The sequence below is a fragment of the Seriola aureovittata genome, chromosome 3, assembly GCF_021018895.1.
Source record: "Seriola aureovittata isolate HTS-2021-v1 ecotype China chromosome 3, ASM2101889v1, whole genome shotgun sequence".
Taxonomy (NCBI): Eukaryota; Metazoa; Chordata; class Actinopteri; order Carangiformes; family Carangidae; genus Seriola; species Seriola aureovittata.
In genome coordinates, this window is record NC_079366.1 from 23013402 (window position 1) to 23034649 (window position 21248).

General features: G+C 39.7%; 1 protein-coding gene across 5 annotated transcripts in view; it reads right to left on the reverse strand.

Moving 5' to 3' along the window:
* The window catches only part of fbxw7 (F-box and WD repeat domain containing 7), a 109861-nt gene that overhangs the window by 22596 nt on the left and 66017 nt on the right, over positions 1-21248 (reverse strand). Inside the window, exon 1 of one of the 5 annotated variants that reach the window (XM_056368916.1) lies at positions 3936-4318. The exons of the other annotated variants lie outside the window; for them this stretch is intronic. Coding sequence (XP_056224891.1) covers positions 3936-3974 — 39 coding nt within the window. The 5' untranslated portion in view covers positions 3975-4318. Of the gene's footprint in view, positions 1-3935; positions 4319-21248 lie in introns of those variants that run through there. 5 annotated transcript variants of the gene reach the window in all.

Consider the following 21248-nt stretch of genomic DNA (forward strand, 5'->3'; position numbering starts at 1 on the left):
GTTACAGACTTTGTTAACATTATGTCTGAAATTCAGCATAATAAAAAACAGACACCACAGTCTTGCAACAGCTTTATGCAAATGGGAAATTAATCTTTAATGCATAGGCTAGAGATTCATTCCGTTTATTAACATGTTCCATAAGAAAGCAGAAAGATAAGACCCATCTATAAATGTAGCTGCTCAACATTATGACATGGCAGGATACAAAGCAGGTGCTTGTTTTACACTGTTGTGCTTTATTTTGATTATTTCCCATTTTGGAGGGACATGACAAGTGAACAGCGATCCTTGTGCAACCAGACACCCCATAATATCCAGAGGAAATCACACATTCACACCCAAAACTCCACGGGGTACAGTATGTTCGTGCACACAAGAACTTGTTCGGGGAGGGTACAGGGTGCATTCTTTGATACTGAAGTCTGATTCGCACCAGTACTTGAGAAAGAAAAACAGACCACGTCAGTTCGTTATCATTCAATATCACCTGCATGAACACACAGCGCCCAGTCCCTGTTACCACCTACCCTACAGCGCAAACAAAGGAGTCTGTGTAAGGGCCTGGGCAAGCCAATTTTCCTCATCCCATGCCTGCCACTTTCTCTGGCAACGCTTCTCACCACACATGCAAGTGATCACCATCGCATCGCCGGTCCCTCATGAATAAACAAGCAAACAGAGTAACTGAACACCGATTTCAAGTGTCTGGAAGAAAAAAAATATACAATGCGACAATCTGGCCTTGTTCTCTGATTAATTAAATATGTTTCATGTATAAGTGAAAGCTCAGCTACATTTGATCACGGTCTGACAGTTTCAGCCTCCAGTAAAGCCACTGATTCAACAAAGTGACAAAAAGACTGTTTTCTCAAATCTCTCTAGGCTTCACGGCAAATCAGCAATATTGTAGAAATCAGCCACACCACCAAGGGTATATTTTGACAATCAATACACATCATTTTGCACATGAACGATTTATTCCTGCATGGTAGCACATGGCATGTTTTGTTTATTTCACATTGTTCTTTTGCTTTGTTGGCACAGCAAATTCAGGCTTTTGCACTTTCATTCAGGGTGAAATGATTTGGTAACAGTTTGTCTACAGTTCCAGTCCAGGAAGACACAACCTGTACTGGGGACTGCTATTGTAGAAACCAGAAACCACATTCAAAATTAACTTTTCTTTTTTTCCTTTGAGGCAAACAATGCTCTTACAATGCATTTATGTTATTGCAGTGTTGCTATAAATGCTGTTAAATATAAGAGCTTTGGGTATTTGACTCCATACTGTCTGGATTTACAGTGGAATGATTATATGTCCCTCCTCAAGATATGTGTTTTCGTTTATCACTATAATTTGGTGAGTGTGCGCTTGTTCTGTGTTTTCAGCCTCAGGGGCACGTTTGCACTTAAGACAAAAAAAAAAGATGACGTGTGACGAATGTTTTATTTCACTCAGAAACGCTCAGTGGTAAGCAGGATGTCAGCAACTATATCTAATTATTAGGTATCAATACAGGATCCCTACCTAAGAATCAATGCACCAAAGCAAGTGACAGTCAACCAGTCAACCTGGCTTTATATAGGTATGTGCACATGACCAGCACACGTCAACATGCAAATGCAGGTTATGTGCCCCCGGGACATTAGACTGTGATCTGACCAATGATTTGTGATCCTTTCCTCACAAGGCAGCTCATGTGTGAAGCTGCAGAGCAGTTCAAGGAAAGAGCCATAAAAAGCTCTAGTCAATCATGATGATAGTGTATAGAATAGGCAGAGAAATGTGTAAAAAAAAAAGAAAAAAAGAAAAAAAGATGATGTAGATGTGCTCAAAATGTTTTCAAAAGCTAGGCGGGAATGTAGCTTAGGTTCCACTTGTCTACATTTAACATATCTGGCTGATAGAGATTGTTTAACTGCTGAAGAACATTAAGAGGGGGTTAGAAGATATCCCTGCTCGTTAGGATCCGGTTCTTGAACCTGACTGCCTTGTTCTTAAAGCGGTGATCTCACTGCAATGGCAGTTCAGTAGCCAAGGAGAGCCTGGGTGTGTGTATGCATGCATTGGGTGTGTGAGCGTATGTTTTGTGTGTGTGTTTCAGAGAGAGAGAGAGAGAGAGAGAGAAAGAAAAGGGGGGAGTGCTGGCTGGCTTAGACTGTGCGCGCCTGTGTGTGTAACATGTAAAAACAAAAACAAAAAGCCTCAAACTAAATGCAGGCGTGAAGAAAAAAACCCCCAGCATATAACCAGCCTCTTCTTGTGTTTCAGCCTGAGAAAAGGTAACAAGAGAGCGCAGTGTTTGTAAATCACTACTAATCAGTCCTTCCTTCCTCCTCTTGGCTTACCCTTCCCTATCTGGCCAAAAGCACGACAGATGGATAAACAGAGAGTTAATGATATTTTAAAGACAGCAATCGCTCTTACATAATGTGTTGATTTATTTCTACGAAGTCTACATCCTGCAGCATCAGTCACTTGAAACATCTTTTCTCATTTTTCAAACAGTCTTCCAAGCAGACATCAAACAGTTTCATCATGTCAATCAGCACTGCTAGAGATGCAGAGACACTTGAATCCGAGAACTGGCCATTTTGGAGAGAATGAGCAAGTTGCAGAACTGTTAAGGACCAAAACTACAATCAAACCACAAAAATCAGCGCAAACGTGTCATTACAATAAATCAGTCTTGGTGTTTCAGTTTCTGTGGGTGCAGGGAAAGACCCGCACAGAAATTCAGTTCAAAATCCAGAGCTATTAGAATAAAAAAATCCACAAAATGGATGGAGAATTCAAATGAGCGAACGTTCAAATCTATAACCTGCTACCCACTGATTAAGAATTACATTTTCACTCAATTATTAGGCTTAACTGAGTAAAAGCTTCAACACTACACAGGGTGCACACAGCTACACAAAAAAATCCCCTATGAGGGACTTTCAGAGTCAGATTTTAAATGATTAACAAATCTGTTTACATTACACGCTCTGCATAATGGATTCCCTTTCATATTTTTGTTTGTACTCTGCATTCCCAACTAACATCATCTCATGGCTGCCATCCAGCCATAATACACCCAACATCCTTGAGGATATTCTACCTCACACAGTCTGACACAGTGACCCATTATGTGTGCTTGGAGCCTGAGGCAAGTGCACAATGTCAGGGAATAGGCTACTCCAACAGGCAACAGCAGACTGATCACATGCATGCATCTCAGGCAGTCACTTTGGACAGTGCAAGATAACCACTGCTGCATAATGTAGAATCATAATAAGCCTGCAAACTGGGGAGGATTGCAGGGGCAACTGGCTGTTTTTTGCGCCAGAAACTGATAGTTATTTACAAAAATGAAAGTCTGCATGTATTAAAAACATAGATGGGGGTGACATCAGCCATTTATGTGTAGTACATAGAATATGTGTTGTGGTTACGAGGTTATGCGAAAGGGAGGAACACAGTTGGTGTTCAGGTGCAGAGAGCATCGAGCCATCGCAATGGCTAAATTGCCATCCACAAACACCAAAATCAGTAGTTTAAAAACGCGGAATTACGGACACATTTTCATCCAGCACTGCAGAATTAAATGGCCATAAAAGTGCCACAGCCGCAACCCGTTTACAAATGCACTGATTATTCCTGACTCACGGCGGTGGCGTTTATTTACGCGGCTGAAGTTACTATGAAGGGAAAGGATGCCAAATCGCGTCGTGATATTACGCTAACATAACATAAAGGCCCCGGCAATTAAAGCGGCGTCTCTGGGGGTCTGCTACACTGCTGTTCATCCTCCGCAGTGGCCGCACAATCTGCCGTGAGAGGGGCGTCAAACATAATGAGGGCGACAGAGCGAGTCAAACATTAAATAATGAGAAACGGAGATGTGTTGGAGGTGACACGGGCGGTGGGTACAAGCGGAAATCCAACTCACTTTGTAGAAAATCATCTTTAAAGTGCCGTAGAACCCCATCCTTGTAATCCGGTGTGTTTCCCCTTTTTCCTCTTCAGTGACAGTCGGTGAAGTCCAAATCTCTGTGCGTGGTGAGGAGAAAGCTCTGACAGTGTGAGGGCTGTGTACTCTCAGGTAAATCCGACGCTGTCTCTAGTGTGAACATGCTCGGGCACGTCACCGGACTGGCGTGCATGCAGTAGATTCCCCCGGTAAAGGCATTTAAAAAAAAAAAAAAAAAAAAAAAAAAAAAGAAAAGGGAAAAAAAGAAAATTGGAGGTGAAAGCTCCGCCGTGATACGCCGACTTAAACGGGGTTTGGGTGTTAGGTGAACAATGCGATGCGACGATCCCGGTGGTTTGTGCGCCGCCGACCAGCCTCACCGAGCAGGGAGTGAACAGATGAGGGAGAAAGAGGGTGACACTCGGCAGAAAGGGGAGGAGTGGAGGGGAGAGCGTCAGAGCGCGGAGCAGTGCCCTCTTCCTTTTCACAGGCTGCACAACGGCTCCTCCAAACAGGATCGGATTACAGCCTCCCTGGTGGAGACGGCAGGAATGGTGCAGTCCAACATCCAACACTGTGCTCAGCGCATTCTCTGCGAGCAGGGTACCGGGGGACATATGTGTAACAGACGAGGCAGCACACAGAGACCGGGAGGAGTACGCACTGGTCATTTTGCGTAAAGAGCTGGACCCCCACTTGTTGCAAAAACACTTCATCAGTGCTCCCCGCCCAGGAACTACACCACTGCTTCTGTATTTGTTTTTCTTTTTCATAGGATGCATCATATACATTATGATGAACGTCATGTTTATTTGGCTGCAAATCTTTCCCAGGGTAAAGCATATGGACAGCAGTGAGAAATAACCAATAACCTCATACAATTAAGTGCAATTTTTAGGTACTTGTATTTTGAGTATTTTCATTTTATTCTATTCTTTGTACTGTATTACATTAATTTTTGTAATTGCTAGTTACTTTTTTTTTACATGCAAAATATGATATCAGTTGAGACAATATGTCTCTAAACTGTGAATCATCAAAAACCCAAAAGTGTTTCTTCTACTTTTATGCAAACAAAGACATGCAGACAAAGACAAACAGCAAATCATTATGTCTGAGAAGCTGGAACAAGAAAATGTTTGGCATTTTTCCTCAGAGTGATTTAAATGATGAATTTATCAAATTTGTTGTTATTTAATTTTCATTGTTTCAGCTCTATAAATCATCATCCGCTGCTGTAGATAAAATTTTACCCAAAAGTATAGAAAAACAGTTCAAACTAGCTCCATTCTGACCAACTAAAATATCAAAATATTTATGTGTTAGTGTATCAATAATAATGATTCAGTTATACAATAATATAACACTAACAGGGCCAGTCTGCGAAATGATACTTTTACTTTCAGTACATCTTGTGACTCATATTTATCTGCTTGTTCTAACACAGGACCTTTGCTCATAACGGGGTTTTGTTATCATGTGATATTGCTATTTTTACTTAAATGATCTTACTACATCTTCTAGCACTTCATATAAACACTGAACCAATTGCACTGGAGTGCAAAAGACTGAACATCCAAACCAACAGATCTCAGAGCACAAAATCGTCTGCCATCTATCAGGCAACAGTGTGAATGGATCCACGTCTGTTGCACCTGCTTATTTGCACACACATGGAACAGGCCAATATTTGCATTTCAGTACGGGAGGTAAAGGCTGATTGCACCTGCCCAGCTACAACAAAACTACCGGCACTGCTGATGGCCTCACAACAGTTATTGAAGCTTCAGTTAAAAAACACATGAACATTTAGTGCAGGTGAAAGTAAACTGTCACAACTCAAACTGCCTTTTCAAGGGGACAAATAGTCATCAACTTTCCTTTGCTTAGCCAAAAAAGATAAATACACGAGAAGCTTTTTGTTTGATTAATTTGAGCAAATTGAAAACAGGGAATATTAAACAGTGTCCCTGGCCAACTGTGTTATGTCACTGTGCTGCAGAGAACAAACTGAAACACATTCTCCATTAAACTGACCAGTTGCCATTTATTAACACTGACATTTTTGTGCAGCTTAAATTAATCTTCAGCATGCTACAGCAAAATGTTTTAGGTAACCAGTTCATACCAGTTTGGACCAACCCTTTAGTTTCAATAGGTCTTGAACATTTTCTACTCTTGACCTCATAAGACACCGGCATTAGATCATCAAAACGGGACACAATGCAGGATCATGGGAAGGGCTCTATTCACAGGTGATGGCGCATTGAGATCTGGCAGCCGTTCAGATGCCCCTGGCTTGCACCTGTAATTACTGAGTGACCTAGCACAGGATGGAAAGGCAGGGCCTGTTACTGAAAAAACAAACAAACATTTGGCAAGACAGGACTGGTAAAAGATCTGCCACAATTTAACAAAAAAAACAAAAAAACAAACTCGTACTGTAAGAGAGATCTCTATAAAAGAAAAAAAAAAGTCTGGTTGAATGTGGTAAAAGATATACATCATTATTATCTAAGAGGACACGACAAGTGGCTAATCCGTGCATTTTAGTCACAGTTTCTCACCGTACTAATACACACAGAAAAGCATTGGAGTCAGTGGATGTCAGAGAGCATCACACAGCCTGTTTCAAGCTTTGTCTGTGTGTGTTTAAGGTGGCCCTCATGAGAAAGGCCCTGTGGTTGCTCTCTGCCGGCCCAACCTTTACACAGCACATTGGAATGCTTGGCATGCGAGAGGGGTTGCACTGTGGCCTTTGAATAGGCAGTGGTCTCCTTTGTCGCTCTCCTTCTGCCAGTTGGTAAAGCATTAACAGGCCTCTCCCCCCTCATACTGACCTCCTGCTTATCAAAACCCAAATCCTGCTGGTCAGATGTAAAGCTGCACAAAACAGGTGTCTCCCAAAGCAGACTAATTTTTGACTATCGTGTTTGTTGTTATCAACAAACAAACAAAAACATTTTTAGGTAGCGTTCCATCAGACATTGGCTCCTTTTGCTGCAATATTTGAACAGCAGACGACGTATAAAAATACACTCATTACATCTCAGTGCAGGAGATAGCTTGTGGGGAAATGCAAATACGGTCTCATTTGACTGTGCACAAATAGCAGACAACATCAATGCCAAGGTTTCAGCACACTGACTCTACAGATACTGTACAGATACAGGCAGACAGTTGATGAATGGAGGCAAATATCATTAATTTTCCTTATCATTTTATTTACCATTACTTTAATTACTAAAATTATTATTCAATCTGTAAAATGTTAATAATAATAATAATGCCAAATTTAGCAGAAAACTACATGTAATTTACAATTACAATGATCATGCCTTATCATCCAAATATGCTTTACAAAGATATGATTCTGAGAAAAGCAAGAAAAGTTTAGACTGTAACTGTTTGATATTTGGCTCGATAAATTACTTAAACAATTATTTTATTTATTAATAACTTCAAAGATTAATTGATTAGTTGTTTGAAAAACAATCTGCCATTATACTGGTAATCCCTTACTTTTACCCTTAAGTGATTTCTTAAGCAGAAATGGCAGAAAGATTGTAGCGCATCAGATGTGAGGATTTGCTTGTTGGTCTTTAATGATTTTATGATAATTTGAATATCTTTGGGTTCCAGACTGTTGGTTGCACAAAAGAAGCAGTCTGAATATGTCACAGGCTTTTTAGAAATTGCATTTTTTGCTATTTTCTTACAGTTAATTGATGGATTAACCAAGAAAATAATTTTTAAAAAGTTAGTAGTTGCATCCCTAAATTAATTAATTAATTTTCTATTGTGTTTCTGTTCTAAGGAGATTGGAAGGATGTGAATGGCCCACTATTCCAAATCAGTTGATGGTGGGAAAAAGCTACACTACAGGAGAAAGGGGCTTTCTTGAACAAATGTTTAATGTGAAGAGGTGAACTTGAAGGAGGCAAATACTTCCTGGGCAGTGATGCATCACTAAACGGGGCTGTGTCATTGTGCAATTGTCCTCCCCATGGAAAAAATGAGGACTAGGGGGTCTCCTCTCAATAGATTTTCTCTGAAATGGTGAAGTGTGAGTCTCATTCTTGGGTGGACAGATGCAATGCGTGTGGGGGAGGTTTGATGAATAAGGAAATCATGGATCATGGCATTCTGCAAAGGATAATAATAGCAACATCTGCATGGAGTTGAATTAACATATCCTACAGCCACCCACGCGACTGAAACATTCAAGTTTGAGGAGGTCAGGTCACAAAAAGAAATTAAAGCAAGAGCCAGTGGTATCTCCCTTGTGACATCAATAGAATTCATGGAAAATAAATGTGGAATAGAGGTCAGAATTTGCAATTATTGGCAATTATTTAGAAATTGGAGATTCAAGCAAATGCAGTATTTGAAAATGTATACAAGTGGCACAATGAAAATGGAAAAATTGTATCAAAGGTTAAACACTGAAGAGTGAACAACGAAATTTAAAGAACCAGTGTCCAGTGAAGCATACATGTACGCACTGAAAGGCTGAAGTGGTCAGATGCAAATGGGTTTGTGTAATAAAATACTCATCCAAAAATAACATTGCATCTTATCCGTTTATCACTGACTGAACTGAATATAATTGAGAATTTTTACCAGTTGAAGAATGACGAAGGACACGTGTAAAAAAAAAAACAAACAAAAAAAAACAATGCGGTGCAACTTGATTATAATATATATTTTGTCTTGTGAAGGGACAGTAAGCTCTAATAAAAGGTGGTTAACAAAAACATTTAAACATTTGTACACGCAAGCAAGGCTTGTGACAAATACATAATTAATCAATTTATTTTCTCAAGTGTTTTAACAATACGCAGAAGGAAGTAAATCAGAAAAGCATAACGATGTCATGCATAAATAATGTGTCATTTTGACATTAAATATCTACACATGTACAGCATCTATATTGTATGTTTTGGTAGTGATGGACTGCTTTTTCAAGATTTACAAAGTAGAACACAATAAGTATAAAACATATCTTAGGAACATAGGAACCATTCTTAAACTTAAAATTTAGACTTCCTACACACTTTCCCTCTCACATGGAGGGTGTAGAACAGATTGGAATACAAAGGTGAAGCTATATTGTGGCTACATCTTTATCAGAAATGGGATGTCTAGAGCTCTGGAACAACCGCCACACCGTCTCCTTATTTTGTAATGTGTAGTATCGAAATTGTTCACAGAACCCTCAGTAACGTAATAAAAGACAGAGAAGTTGATTTCCCCATGGAAAATAAGTCAGTCTGGTGTGAGTCCTTAGGGAAGATGATATTGACCCTGTGGTATCAGTATATACACTGAATTGAATAAATGTGCTCTACGATTCACATAGAAAGCCCCCCCCCCCCGAAAATCTGTCACGGCTTTAACTGGTAAATGTGCAAGAAGTTCTGAAATGATCCTGGCAGACTACAGTTTTTCCCAGTCCGAGACTTCATCCAGACCTCCTTACAGCCCTGCAGTGAAAAACTGTAGAGGTGGGGATAAAGATGGACACTTCATCACTACTCTTTCTCAGAGATGCTTATTTTGTAGAGGTAGGAGTAATGAAGTCCAAATAATCAATGTATGAATGTGTGTCTCTTCGCATTTTAAAGACTGGGATGATGCTCTGTATCAGTCACAAGCATCAAACCTCAAACCTAAGGCCATCAGATAAGTGCCCAAAGCACACAACAGCTGAGTGCCAGTAGTTTGCTGGAAACTGCTGTAAGAAAAAGACTCATTTGTGACCCTCTCCAAGAGCCACAGCCCCCTCCATTCTCATCCTCATTACATTTGACCTACAATGGAGCTGCACAGTTGGGCAGGAGGTTTGGATGGCTGAGATTCAGAGAGTGATTTCTCTAGACTCCATCACGAGCCTCATTTGAAGGGCATGTCCAAAGTCAAGTTTATTTATATATAGCACAAAATCATATGTTTTTCTTCTACAATCTGTGCAACATAGAAACCATGATAAGGATAAAGAACTCCTGCATAGTTAAAATAGGGAAGCATCTCTCTTCCATGATAAACAAAGATATAAAAAGCTGCCGTACATACAGTGTAGATGGTAGTGCCAGTGGTAGATTTGCAATCTTAAGTAAATAAAATTTACAGTACAATAAAAAAAAAATTGCTAAGAGTCTCTACCAAAGACCTCGGGACACATATGAAGTTCTGAAGTGAGAAAAGTCAACATTTAGTCAGGACTGTCTAAAAGTTTTAGAGCAGCTTTTGGCCCCACAGAGGAGGAGTAATCAAACTTGGATTTTATGTAAAATAACTTCTCTAAAAAATTCTAATATAGTATGTGATAAGTAGCTCAGAAGGAAGTCACATACTATACCTTCTAATGGCAAATTGTACAGGAAAAAATTTCTCCATAGAGGTATTAACATTTTCTTCCATTTCTAATCCCTCTTCCTATGATAGACCTATCCAGTTTTGCATTTGGATGCTGCCTGAGCTGTCATATCTCATTCAGAAATGAAAGAGGGGTTATGGAAATGTGTGTGATGAGCCAGGTAAAACTTGGCCGCGGCTGGCATCAACATTTACACAGAAACGAATAAACCTCTTTAATCATCCAGAATTACCACTCTGCATCCCAGATGAAGCGAAGGGAGCCAAATTGTGCCTGCAGGGTGTTGCCTGTCATCTGTAGATCCCTAAATATGCTTGAGAAGGTGGTGGGAAACTGTGTGGGGACATTCTAACAGTCTTGGTTACATGCCTTGACCTGAACTCACTACAGAAACTCCTGCATCACTCTGCCTTGGGTATTTGTTTCCCACTTTGTGATACTGATCTCATCTGGAACACCATCTATCCAAACTACCTTTTATCTCTCCAACAAAGCAGTAATCTGCATGTTTGCTGTTCCAAATACAGATTTTCAAAGGAAAATATGCCTGAGTAACCTCTGAACTGAGATTTTACCTTAATCTAAGTGGATCGGAGATCAGAGGATGCCATTTAACACGGTCTGTTGTAAGCAGGGACATACACAGGTATATTGATCATTCTCCCTTGTTGTTTGCAATAACCTGTTGTTTTTACCAGCCCTGCTAAGGGCATTGCTCTAGGGATATCTATTGAAGGGGTTGCCATGAAATTTGGTATAAGCATTTATGCCCACCTCGAGATGAATTATAATCACTTTGACGAATGAACTGCGATAACCTTGGTGATATCATGAGTTTTCATCAAGTGCCATCATCAGGTTAAAATTTCAGTTCATCCAATACTTAAGTTTATGACCAAACACCTGCACAAGTAATGACATTCCCATCAGCCTCAACTGAAATCAATATGGTAAACATGGTAAACATTATACATGCTAAACATCAGCATGTTAGCATTGTCATTTTGAGCATGTTAGCTTGCTGTAGCATTCTGTTCAAAACTCTGCTGTGCCTAAGTTCAGCCTCACAAAGCTACTAGCCTGGCTGCAGACTCTTTATACAAAATCACAGTGTTGCTATATGATCCATACATGCAATTTCTCTTTATCATCAAAAATAACACACATAACTTCATATAGTTTGTATAATTAAGAGTTATGTGAACTGTAAAAAGTGTTATGAAACAGTTATGAAACCTTGTCGATAAATTTCACGCTTCCGAGAACAGTACACACTCACACACACAGTATGCCCCATTTCTAAGCTTATGTTATGATGGAAGAGGAGCTCTGCTTTGAAATAGTTCAAAGTTACATGCCAGTGGCAGTGCTAATAATACTAATATGCATTCTCATCAAGCAGAGAAGCAAGGGTTTCCAGGGGATTCGTGCTGTCACTTTTGTGGTGTTCCTGGAGAAGTTTCCTGGAGAAGTCAACAATACTAGTGTGGGGAAGAAAACCTAAACATTACAGAGCAAACTATAGGATCTTCTACAACATAAAACCACGTTTAAGAACGGCAGGAGACAGGATGAAAATGAAAGAAGGTTGGGGAGCAATTTTGTCTTGAGAATGAGGTACTTTGGCTCTCTTCCTTTTCTGAAGATTAAACTAAGGTGGATACTTCTGACAGATGAGCCTGTTTGATGAGGTAATCTGGCAAAAATGCAGGTGAAGCATGTCGCGAGTTTGTTCAGATGAAAGTTGAAAAGGACGCTCTTATTTTGTCAGCCCTACTTCTGATAGCTCGGTTAGATAGAGAAGTGGCATAAATGGACAGTGACCAAAACAACAAACAAAAAAAACAAAAAAAACAGAAAAAATAAATAAATAAATAAAACATACATTTGATAAGAGTGAAATACGTGACTCCCATGTTGATACACGATCCAATTTCCAGAAAGTGAAGGGCATATTTGATCTTGTTAAGATGTGTCTACTGGCCATGCTCTGAAAGCCAAGGCTCTTGTCTTAAGTGTCTGTTTGGGATTATTGTTATCTCTGGAGGACCACCAGCAGAGTGGGTGATAGCAACCTTTTTAGTGCCCAACTTGACTGCTATCAACTGCCATGTCTGATGGCACACAGGGAGAGTAACATAATGGCCATATTTTTTTTTAAAGAGAGATCAAAAAGGGAGCACATGAAAGTATATAAATCCTTGGATTTGGACTTTGTTGGTGAAGATGAATGATGCAATGTAATAGCAATGCAACTTGCAAGAAGACTGAGGAGTGGACTTGACCAGATTTTACTCAAGTATATGTTAACTAAAGCTGAACACAGGCTACTGTGATTGTGAATATACCGTAAATGCAGGTTGAACATTTAAAATTACATGTATATGTGTGCATGAATTGTGCATGTAAAATGTTGCAAAAGCAAATTTAAATAACAAAGCTCTACATATATGAAGTGTGTATAATTGAAAGTGAATCGATGAATGTGTGTGAAGGGGCAAGAAAATAACCTGTAAATGTACGGTGTTAGAAATGTATGTTCACTAATTTCAGAGTAATGTCCTGCTGCATAAGAATATTGAGAGGGCAGAGTTTGGCAAGAAAGATTTCCACGGGGTCTAGGACCAGTCAGATGTCAACTCAAGCCTCGTGCCAGATCACAAATTAACAGACAGAAAGATAAGTTCAAAGAATCAAATTTAAAATTGATTTATTTGTTCAAATTAAAAGTCAGAATAATGAAACAGGTTAATTATTTGGCACATTCAATGATCATTTTATTACTTTTAACTTTTTTAATTTATTGAATTAAATTCAACTTTAATGAATAAATTAGTTTAATTAATCTGATTGATATTATATTCATTATTGCAAAATCTGTAGCAAATAAAGGTCACAAGTTCCAAAGAACTGAAATCTTCACTCTCCCATTATATGGGAACTTATATAATAGGAGAGTGAAGGCATCAACAAAAATGGGATGAACAGCTTTTACTCAAGGAGGACATATTCCTCTGTATTAGCTACTGTCACTGTCAGTAAAACATGTTAGTGTAGTGAGTATAGTTAGATGGATAATAGTGATGTTGAGAGAGAGAGAGAAATGTGCCTCCCAAGATTCAAATGGCTACAGGAAATGACAAGAGTCAAAGGTCATATATGTTTCATTTCAGGAAGGGCAAAGGAGCAGTGAACCTTGGATGGCTTGCAAGCATGTTTGTTTCACCCCCCTCACCCCCACACACCGACACACACAAATACTTGATTCTACTGCATTGGCTGTAGACAGAATGAACATACAGCATGTATTTATTGAGATGTGGAAGGAATTTGAAAATTGCCATACTCTCCTGCAACAATTGTTGCTTTGTATAGGGGAAGATTATCAATCAACTCAACCATATAAAGGACCACTATCAGGAAACATAAGAATAAAATCAGTAGAAATGGCCAAATCTATGAGATGAACAAGAATAGGACGTTTATTGTGAAAGCAGGCATAATAAAACAGGGAAGAAGGGAAGAAGCAAAGAACTGTTTGAGTTTAACAAATGTGCTAATTTGGTCTGCAGTAATAATTGGTAACGCTGATGTTATAAGGTGGTTCCCATATGTCCACTGAATCCTGAGATGGAAACGTGCCTGGCTGTGAGAGTAGGCAGCATGGGGCCTCTGAGGAGTTAAATCCCATGCTGGGCAACACAGAGACAGACAGAAGACAGAGGAAGAACCCAGCTGTTACCAAAGGTAAATCTTGAATGTGTGGACATGCATTTCAAGAAGTAAGAGTGTGGCATAATCACTCCTCTTACAAACTCAGCAAAAGCCGAACTTTAACCTCGTGTTGTTGACAGATTTGCTACAAGAACCTGTGTAACTAAGTTGCTAATATGTTCAAAGATAAACTGACATTGTGTTGTCAGAATAAAATGTTTAAGGTCGATGTTCAGCAGTATTTTAGTCAGCATTTCAAAGTTGCTGGTGGTAGATTATACACTGGAAGCAGTGGTTATGTCTCACTGATTTGATTCAGGTTTTGCTGCAGTCTTCTCCTCCTCCCTGCCTCCAACTCATACAGCTTCTGACACACACTCCTAGAGACCTCCTACACACTATAACTACAGACAACACCACTCTCTACTTCCTATCTTGCAGAAAACCGATAGGAGAAGAGTATATTGGGTCATTTAGAAAAGCACCTCCAGGAGCTGGAGTTTGTGTGTGTTTGTTGATTTGTTTACTCATGTGTAGTGTTTTATGCCATGTATAATAGATTCAAGAATTCCCCCAAGAGCCCTGCAAGAGGAAAATACAATGCAGTTTCTCACATCTAGAGTCATACAGTACAGTGCAAGTCCTGGGCACAGGTTGATATTGATATACCAGAAGTGACTGAATGACTTTCTAATTTCTAACTATAACGACTAATACACTGCATGAATTGAATATTCTGTTTTAACCATTTTGTTGCTTTAACACCCCTGTGATTTGTATGTGGGAACAGGAGTGGCAGAGTGCTTTAAAAACATATTTTAACAAACTGTGTTATGAACGGTTTACTTGTTTAAAATATTATTAGACCCAAAACAAGTTCAATAATACGTTCTGTAAGCTGCAACTTTCTCTCCACAAACTTTTGAACAAGCTTAGTTATGCTGTGTAACCCATTGAGGGGTTTTAGATTTACATTAGTACAGTAGCCATTTTGTGTCCTTGCTCTTAAAGAAATAAAAAAGGACCTTGTTAAGTTATTAAAAGTAGACGACAGATTGCCTGAAATAACAGTCCTTGTCAACTCTGTCAGTATAAGGTCGGGGGTGTTGCATTAACTTGGAAATATCTATTCATTTAACACGGAGGTCAAGCACTAACACACTGCAACATGCAAATTTTCACCTTGTGGCAGGAAGTGTATTGTTAGTTCTTGCTGTCAATTGTCTCGCTTCATTCTCCAAAACTTGTCATTCATCTTGATGAGCTGTCTACCTTGAAATGACATCCTGCCTAGGGGCACGCTAACCGGCATCTGTAGAGCTACTGCAGGCATCGACGTAGCAGATGGCATGAGGAGAGTAAACATGCCTTCCTATTTAAATGGTGCACATTTTCCTGGGGCCAACACATAAGCACGAATACTTGAAAGTGTAGTGTAAAATATTGGCCTTTAAATTTTGTTGTGCGCATCAGGATTGTTGAACATCATGAGAACGACTGAGAAACAGCTGTCTGTCATATCACTTGAAATATGTCTTAGTGACACATACAGACGTGACCCAGTGATCAGAGGGTTTTCCACCCTTTAAAATGACAAAATCTTTACCGGAGTTATTATAACTCCGTCTACCACATAACCTTCAACTGTTTGTGCTGGGTGAATGGTTGTCACTTCTTTTTTTATACCAAGCCAGTTGACATGTCATGCTGTCACTTCTACTCCTTCACTTTTCCCAACTTTCCCCAACAAAGAACCTCCACAGCCAGCAGGCCAGTCAATGAAATGAGCACAAGGGTGGAAAATGGAAGTGAGGTTGGAAAGGCTTCCCCAAAAATAGACTTCCCTCAGCTTCTCATCATACTCTTTCACCGCAGCAGCATGGAAGGCTTTAATGTTTTCCGCTAAGAAACCACACCGTCTTCTCTTGGCCTCCATTTCAAAAACAGTGGAACACAACTTGGGGGTTAGTACCACTTGGAGAGAGGAAAGTAGTGAACTCACATGCAGAGCTCTCAGGGTATGTTATCAGAGCCTCCATCTACAAAAGTGCTTGAACTCTACATTTGAACAGACATTTGAGTGGGTGTTGACAAAACTTATTTCACTTATTCATGGTAGCTGAAATGTATATTTAATGAAATTTAAGACCGATAAAGTGCCGTATTTTTGGATGCTCTGACCGTTCACTAACCCTCTGCTACACTCCAGCAGAGAGCGTTTAAGTCAAAGGGTGTCATCACTTTCAGTCACTTTCCATTTCCACTGCCATGTGTCATGACATTTAAGTCAAATGTAACCTGAAATTCAAGATTTCAAATGTCAGGCAAGTCAAAATGATGTGGCTGCTTAAAACAGGGTTTTCTGACAAGCCTTGATGTTTTGTTCTATATGTCATTGTGACAGTTTTTCTGGGCTTTTGTTGTGATCCGTACGGTTGTTTTACTTTGTGTTTTTAACTGAACAGTATATTTCAGGCTAACCGCTACAGTCGCTGATCAAGAATGCTGAGGGTCATGGTATTTTGTTTTTCCTCAACATGACACTTTTACTCAGCATCACTGAATGCAGAGAAAACTTTCATAGCCAACACATATTTCAGTGATTAATGAACATACAGTCAGATGATGCTGGCTGTGACTATATTCTTCATACATCATGTCTAACTGAATATGTTGCCTGCAACTTTAGACTTCCCAGTTTCCATTTAGCTTTAAATGATGGAAATATTCTGTATTTTTCTTACTGTCCCTTCAAAAGATCAAAACCAACATTGTGTTAGTCTGTCTCTCATTATACTTCTCAATACATTTTGGCACTGCAGTTTCTAGCAAATATTACTCAAAAGGGAGTAAATGGTGTATATGTTGGGGCTATTTAACTATTTGACAGTGGAGCTAATTTATATTTTTTGAACAGTTTTTTGCACAACAACAAAGCTCTACAGTACTGAGGAATAAGCTATACCACGCTTGGGAGTAATAGGCAATGCTTGTTAGTAGGATACATGCTGGTTTTGGTCTTTTAATGGGGGTGACAATAAAAAATAAGAAATGTCACAAGACTTATTCTTTAACAAAACAAATGTGTATAATGGAATTAATGCAAAACATTTCACCTAATCTTTCTGCTTGTAACCTGCACTTTGACTCCTGCTTCCCTATTAGCACTGATCAATATTCTTGACAAGCAAAAAAAGCTATCATTAGCAAAAACCTTCACCAACTCAGTTCATGTATGGGAGGCTGGGCTCACCACACCAATTCAGCCATGACCCTATAGATGACCTTTAAATTTCACAATAGGCAGCCTACAATAGCTGCCATGTGCCTAGTGGTTTAATCTCCACAGCCCATCTGCTGCGGCTGTGGCCTGTGAGTTGAATCTGCGAGAGGAGAGGGAGTGCCCAGCTTCCCTCTGAAGCTCATGGGTGTCTGTCTCACTACATCCTGTGGGACAGCTGTATGTTAATGTGCACGAGAGGCCGGGGACAGCAGCAGTCACTGGGATTGCCAGGCAGACACAGAACAAGGACCCCCTTCTCAGTGGGTAGCCAAAGGCATGAACTTGGCAGATTAGACATTCAGGAAACAAATAAGGCTCCTTCACAAGCGGGCACCTCAAATCAACAACAACCAAACACACAAGACTGCAGAGAGAGAGCCCCAAAAAAAGGAAAAGGAAAAAAAAAAATCTTAAACTGTATAGAGTGAAGAACTCTGCCTGCCACCTTGTGGTTTTTCTTTCTTTTAGAAATTCATCACATGCTATAATTGGGATAGACAATATCAAGTACATCTCTTAACTTCGTTTATCCTCAAGAGTCCTTCTATAGTAAAAGAAACTGCAGAATTAATATTGTCAGGTTTTTTTATGGCTAAAATCAAGAGGAATTAATTTCACTGTAGTGCCACTGGAAATGTTGGTTTTATTTTTTTCCCTACATAGAAAAAGCAGACAGGCAGTTGGTGACAGCTGAAATCAGACATCTCAGGTGGGACCTGCGCAGTAAAATGATGTTGCTTGGGGGAAATCAAATCAATAATTTAAGGACAGGAAAGTTGCACATTTAATCCTGACGTGACGATGACGAAGGACAGGCAGGGGCGTGGGCAGCAGTGGAGGACCCCGCTACTAGCCCCCCCTCTATCCGTAAACTGTTGCCTGGCAACAGGATTCGAGCTCGCTGCCCTCCGGGCTGCAGTGTGCTGCCTCTGGCCTCATCCAGGGATAAGGCTCTTGTTTGCTCTAAGAGTCAACCAATTCTGGCAATGGATGCAGGGCTTGCTATTCAGTAATGAATTCTGCAGAGGTTGCTAATGAGGGGTTCATTTTCACGAGAATAAGGCCAATCTTATCTCAAAATGTGATACATAAACATAAAGCAGGGCTCAGTATGTACCGGCAAGTTCTCGCAGTGTGTATTATCACAATTTGTCACTCACCTCGCTCAACTAAGAATGCCATGAACATCAGGCCACAGCCCCAACAGGCTGGAAACAATCATCCTCAAGGAAACAGCCCTACCTCGAGAGTTTCTTTTTCCCTCCTGTATTGGCCATGCCATCTGTCTCTGATGCACTCTGTGACGATGTTGCTTAATTGTTATGCAAGGGAGAGGTGCTTACAACAAATGGATTGTTACCAAGCAAAGAGCTGGTGTCTGAAATTGCCATATCATCTGTGTTTCTTCTGTATTGTGTTCATAGACATAAAAAGTGTGTGAGGATGAGGAAGAAGAATGCATCAGCAAATGGTGACATGACAAATGTTCACTGGAAGATAAAACAGACATAACGGGGAAGGATTACAAGGAAAAACCTCCTAATTGTTGCTGAGAGGTAAAGCTGACAGAGATTCAACTTTCAGGATTACAGGCTTTTCTAATAACACTGACATCAATACTGCCTCAACAAACAGGCTGCATGTTACCTCCAATCAAAGTACGCTAAAGCACAAGCTGTCTTAATAAAACTGTTTTTTTTTCATTAAAAAATGTGCTGCGTCAACCAAATGGGAATACACCTGGCATTACATTAAGCAAATCAACTAAACAGAGTCACTTTTGTGACAGAAGCCAAACATATTCCTAAATATTCTCCTGCACTGATTACTATTCAGTTTATGCAGAAAAGGGTGTGTGCTCTGCTTCTTCATAACTAAAAGTTAAAATATTTTCCCCCACAAGTGTAAAAAATTACAAAGCATCTTTGAAAAGGAGTTTGAAGTCTATGATAGACATACTGTACATGGGTTTTAGTTTTTGTTACATAACAGGCTCCTTAAGCAAATCAAGTGGACTCAAGGTCTTTTAAATAGCTTTTTCACACATTACCAGGAATTTATAAATGTACTCTGCAAGTCCTCAAGGATGAAATGAGAGCAAACCAGTGGGTCTGTGTTACAGGAACCACAACAAAGAACCACTGACTGGTTCCCAGTTAAAAGTTCTTAAGTATCTGCAACTTCTGTTTGCACTGTGACCAAAGTATGGGCACATCAAGGGGTATCAGGACCAGAAGTTTTCCACCATAGAGTAAGGCCCCAAAATATGCTCCTTGTAAGTCTTTTCACAAAAAGCAACAATACTAACGTCTAATTGTTTAATATGAGTAACGCTAAAGGCTATATTAGTGATTGATGTGGCTTAGTCTTCAATTTCTACAGCCTGAATATAACCACCTTTCTACTACCATTATGTCTCCTAAATGTATTTGGGCTTTAAGTAGATTTTTGTAATGTTAGAGCAGCCCCAGGGAAATGGATATAGGCAGTATTTTCCCCATTTGCATTAATGGAAAAAGTATACAGTATATTATACAAAAGTATGGCAGACAATTGCCACAGGGCAACGGTGTCTATAGCCGTGTCCCAATTCAGGGGCTGCATCCTTCGGAGGCTGCATTTGAAGGCCGACTGTGTCACAGTGGTGCGACTAGGCTGTCCCATTTCAAACGCTGCTTCAAATGCTGCCAAGAAATGCTTCTTTTCCTGGGCCACGAAGGATCCAACAGGTGTATCTTTCGTGGCCCAAGCTATCCCAAGATTCATTGCGTGTTGGTTATGAAAATAATATGGCAGCACCAACAGAGACCAAGGATTACACCTTTAAATGCAAGTATTGTGTTTCAGCTCAGTTCAACACATAACGGTTTAAGTGAGGGAACCAAGGGCCTTAAAACCTCAAGTTATGATGAAAATAAGTTACATGTTGTCAAGGTTAATAGGCGACAGGAGCTGTGCTTTGCCAACCAATGGTAGGTATTGGGAGACAGCTATGAATCCACATCTACCCTGGTACTTTCACCTGCACAACAGTATCCCAGTTAGAGGTTTTTGGTCATATCAAGGTGATGATGGTGATATGAACATATAGTAATATTATACTTAATATCCCTGTCTACATGAACATGAAATTATCCAGATTTCTCATCACTGATCGTCTGATCTTACGCTTCTCAACATGGCCTCACATGTTCAATCTCTGCACTCTTTCCGTTTCTGATCTCTTCAGAGTTCTGGACGAACCCACTGTGATTTACGGCCGTCTGGACTTCTCTGCGCTATAACAGTGTTGGTTGATAATTCTACTATTTTTAAACATGAGGGTTTTTTTAATAAATATTTAAGTTAACTACATGTATCATTCTTTGTAACAGCTGTGGTATAAAAACAGACTGTGAAACTGAATGTCTTGTGTGCTTACCCTAGAAAAATGGTTTTATGACATAGTCTCCTGTTTTACAGTTTGTTAAGGGTCCATAAATGATCTTAAATGCTATAAAGACCTGGCAGCTTGAGGTGTAATAAAATCATTCTCAAGTAATAAAACATGCATTTGTATACTGGCAAAAGGTGTTAGAGAACTCACATTAACTAAAGAGATGGGACAGCAGAGAACTCTGTAACTTAGAGTAAACAAAGTCTGAGGGTAACTGAAACCTTTGATAAAGAATACCATATGCAGAAAATATCATTACTCAACAAAGTAAAAGTCATGACAATGGGTTCACTACTTTAAATAATTAATTTCAAATAGTAGTACCCTAAGAAAAAGTGACATTTTAATATCCTTCTATGGACATAAAAAAAGAGGTCAATTCTATGCTTGCAAACTTTATTCTTCCTTTAAGTAGTGGTGAGAACAAGAAAGTGAACTGGGTAGCGGGTGCTGACTTAAGCAGGTGCATCTACAGCTGGC